At 36.0% G+C, this 4,253-nt stretch overlaps 1 protein-coding gene across 1 annotated transcript; it reads left to right on the forward strand.

Annotated features, from left to right (window-relative positions):
- The first annotated feature begins 2,178 nt into the window (after nt 1-2,178).
- Nucleotides 2,179-2,799, forward strand: LOC147293554 (uncharacterized). The gene has a single exon (XM_086231085.1). The coding sequence runs from the start codon at nt 2,179-2,181 to the stop codon at nt 2,797-2,799; it is 621 nt and encodes a 206-aa protein (XP_086087211.1).
- Nucleotides 2,800-4,253: the final 1,454 nt, after the last annotated feature.

Here is a 4,253-nt window from a genome sequence, read left to right on the forward strand (position 1 = left end):
TCCGAGGCGGGGCGGGGCTGGGCTGGGAAGGCCAGGGTTGTCGCCAGAGAGAGGAGAGAAAAGCCAAAGAGAGGAGAGAGAAGCCAGAGAGATGAGGGGAGGGCTCGGCGCGGGGCATGGCGGGGCGGGGAGAAGCCAGAGAAAGGAGAGAGAAGCTGGAGAGGGGAGAAAGAAGCCGGAGATAGGAGGGGAGGGTCGGCGCGGGGTCCTCCTAGAGATAGAGGAGAGAACAGATAAGAAAAATGAGGTGTGTAAATGAGTTGTCCTTTAGGGTCTTTTTACATTAGGGTTTTAGGGTAAATTCACTAATTAAGTGATTGGGGGTATGCAAAAAAAAAAAAAAAAAAGGTGTGCAAATAGTAGCACTCTTAAAATAAACATGATGCTAAAAGTGCTTTTGAAATTGAGGATAATGCTTTGTCATTTTGTATAAAAATTATGGATATATTGGGCAATTAAATTTTTAATTAATGAGGCTCATAACTTTCATTTACTGCAATTTTGAAAAGTAGATGAACTACTTTTCAAAATTGTAGTGAGTGACCTAAAATAGTGAGTCACCTAAAATAGTGAGTCACTACAGTTTTTTGTTTGTTACCAAACACCAAAACTGTTGTGAGTGACTTAGAATTATCATTTACAACAGATTTTGAGTGTCCAACAACAATCTCAAACAGGCTCCTAAACCAGTTTGAATTGTTTGCATAGAGTTGTGTATTGTCTTGTTGAGATTTGATTCAATTGGTTCTTACACATTTCCCTTAAAAGAATGTCTCAAATTTAAATCTTCTATTCCTAACTTAAAGAATGTCTAGTATTTTTGTTTCCGTAATGTTTAAGGCTCGGTATGAGTTTTGGATTTTTATTTACATGGTTGCTACTTGACAAAGCAAACTTAAGCTTAAACATCACCTTATCAGTGAGAAGTTTATGGGATGCCAGAGGATTACATTCTTTTGTGTAGTCCATAAGTCTCATGAGTGGATGCCAGTTTCTTAATGTAATTTGGTTAACTACTTCCTCTCTAATCCCATTAATTAATAATGTCATACAAAACAAGAAAAGTCAACTTAGTACGTAATTTTTTGTTCATTGAATCAAGGTCCTCCACAATGGCACTTTTGTTTCGGTGACTAGAAAGTATGCAATTGGTGGCCAGTAAATATGTGACAAATTGCCGTAGTTTTAGGAGTCCTTGGCACTTGACCAAAAATAATAAGGGTACTTATAGCCTTCTAGATTGTTCAAGTCTTCAAGATGTTGGTGTGGCACTATCTCATTCCAACAACTGGTTGATTTTGGGCACTTTCCCATATGCAGAGGTAAATAAGAAGCAAAGGTAGACTACATGGCTTAAGGATTTGGTAATTGCACATGGAACAGAGGCCGCCGAACACAGCCAGAATTTATGCATGTTTAACGTAAGCTTAAGAATAAAGATAAAATTTCCTTTTCTCTTTGGTTTGCTTGTCTAGCCCTAACGAGTATCGATGGTATCACCAAATTTTGTTCATCAAATAAAGGTTTGGAGGGGATCATCTTAAGAGAGGGGCATCCTTCATTTATTCAAATTTGACTCACTCTGAACCTTATTTATAATGGAATAATATTATATACTAATATTTTCAGTATTGAATATGTTCAAACTACGTCCTTTTTGAATTTAAGGATTAAGCATTTTAGGTTTAGGATTATCAAAATTTATATTGGCAATATAATTTTGTATATAAAAATTTAAAGTCAAATAGTTTTAGACATAAGTACAAAATTGACAACAAAAAGATAAGGAAAAGATTCAGATTCATTTCTAACTACATGTATATTAGTTCACATATTTAACATACATATTCAAGTAGTGACAAAAAAAAAAACATACATATTCAAGTGACTCGAAAGAGAAGTAACAAGATCACAAGTAAATTGTAAGTAAATTAACCCTACTTTTTAGATTGTCAATCAATCATCAAAACAACAGGATCATGCACCCCAAGACACCATCACATGCCATTAAACCCGGGATGTCAAATCCCATCTTATATTTATATCCAACCTTCGGTGAACTCATACTCTCCCATCTAGCTTTCATCAACATTTTCATCAAACATTTCCTCAAACACCCACAAAACCAAACTGTGAAAACACATTGATACCAAGTGCTCAATTTCATCTGCAACAAAAATGGAGAGAGGAGCAGTTTCAATACTTGGAGGGGATGAGTTCTTTTCCAACAGAAACCTCTCAAGAAACTCCTCAGTGGGTTGCTCTTCTCGGATTTACTACTACAGAAGCACTGAAGGGGTCCCATTCAATTGGGAAATGCAGCCAGGGACCCCCAGGGACCCACCAAAACAAGAAGCAATCCCACCAATTGGTCCTCCCCCAGCAGTGATCAGCTTGGGCCTTCCTAGGCCCATCATTGACAACCAGCCAAATAAACCCCCAACCTCAACAAGGCCCAGGCTCAGGTTTTGGAGAAAAAGTAAGAAAAATTGTAAACAAAATAAAAATATTGACATTCATGGTAGTGGTGGTGATGGTGGGTCGGGTAAATTTGATAAGTTGGAGTTTGGTAGCAGCTCGGACTGTGAATTCATGGCGTCGCCGCCGCGTAATTCGAGCTGTTCGCCATCGACGACTTCGTCGTTTTCTTTCTCCAAAGGAAGAGTGCTTTCTAGGCAGTGTTCAAGTTTGAGGGGTACTCCAGCAAAGGATTCTTTCAGTGGTAGTAAAAGGGGTCATTTCAGCTGCAGTCCTTGGAATTTTAGTGCTGTTCTGGTTAGCATTGCAAGGCGAGTTTGATATAGTACACTTCAAATTTGTTTGTAGATTAATTGCCTTCTATTAAATTTTGTAGGGTTAAATACATTTTTGGTCCACGAACTTTGGACGGTTTCTCAATTTGGTCTACTAATTTTAAAATGTGACAAAAATAACCCCGAATTATCCAATTTGTGTCAATTCAGGATTTTCCGTCCAAATATCTAACGGAAGCTGACGTGGCCGTTAAATGCTGACGTGGCGCACATTTAGTGCGCCACGTGTCACCTCTTTTATTTTATTTTCAGATTTTTTCTATTTTTCTATTTTTATAAACTTTAAAAATTAATTAAAAATAGCTCTGGACTCATAAAAATACACGGAAAATTTCTACAACCTCGTCTTAACTAATACTAATTTATTATGGGGCCAAATTACCAATTTGCCCTCTGAGAGTTTCTAGAAAATTTGGGAAGTCCAAATTAATTTTCTCTAAGGCCGAGAGGTCTTTTGGGTAGCAAGTGTTCATGAGAAAGGTAGTGTTAGTTTTTAGAAGACCAATGGTGCAAACCTCGTATTTTTTGGAGCTCAGGAGATTATTCTATGAATTTCCAAAAAGTCTAGAGTATTTTAATTTTTTAGAAATAAATTTGGACTTCCCAAATTTTCTGGAAACTCTCAGAGAGCAAATTGGTAATTTGGCCCCATAATAAATTAGTACTAGTCAAGACTAGGTCGTAAGAATTTTTCGTGTATTTTTATGAGTCCGAAGCTATTTTTAATTAATTTTTAAAGTTTATAAAAATAGAAAAATAGAAAAAATCTGAAAATAAAATAAAAGAGGTGACACGTGGCGCACATTCAGTGCGCCACATCATCTTCCGTTAGATATTTGGACGAAAAATCCTGAATTGACACAAATTGGATAATTTGGGGTTATTTTTGTCACCTTTTAAAATTGGTGGACCAAATTGAGAAACCGCCCAAAATTCGTGGACCAAAAATGTATTTAACCCAATTTTGTATTATGTTCTGTAATATATATACAAAATATATTTTTTTTATTCAGTTTCTTAAATAAATCTCGACTGCTTTCTTTAGTCATTAATTTAGGACATGAATTGTCAATGACCATTTCCATTCAATCTTTTTTTTATGGGCCCTAAGAAATTTTACTCTTTTTTTTTTTTGGAGAAAGTCTAAATTCAAATATCATGAAATATCTAATTACTCCTCACTTTCCCTACTTCTTCTCCCATGTAACATTGGTTTAGTTGGTATGACTTTGTAAATATTTATTTATTTATTTTATACGTACCACATATATTGCCTGAATTAATTGAAATTGTGCGTACCTTGCTACTCAACCTTATGAGCTATTTAAAGGATTCCAGCTAGAATTATCTCTCCATTAGTCTCACATTCTCGTTCCCATTCCCTAAACCCTAAGGCCATATTTGTTTGGTCATAATCCAAAGTTTGAAATAGAATTGGAT

The sequence above is a fragment of the Dryas octopetala genome, chromosome 2, assembly GCF_963921425.1.
Source record: "Dryas octopetala chromosome 2, drDryOcto1.1, whole genome shotgun sequence".
Taxonomy (NCBI): domain Eukaryota; kingdom Viridiplantae; phylum Streptophyta; class Magnoliopsida; order Rosales; family Rosaceae; genus Dryas; species Dryas octopetala.

Coding starts and splice junctions, on each gene's coding strand:
- LOC147293554 (XM_086231085.1), top strand. CDS start 2,179: ATGGAGAGAGGAGCAGTTTCAATACTTGGAGGGGATGAGTTCTTTTCC.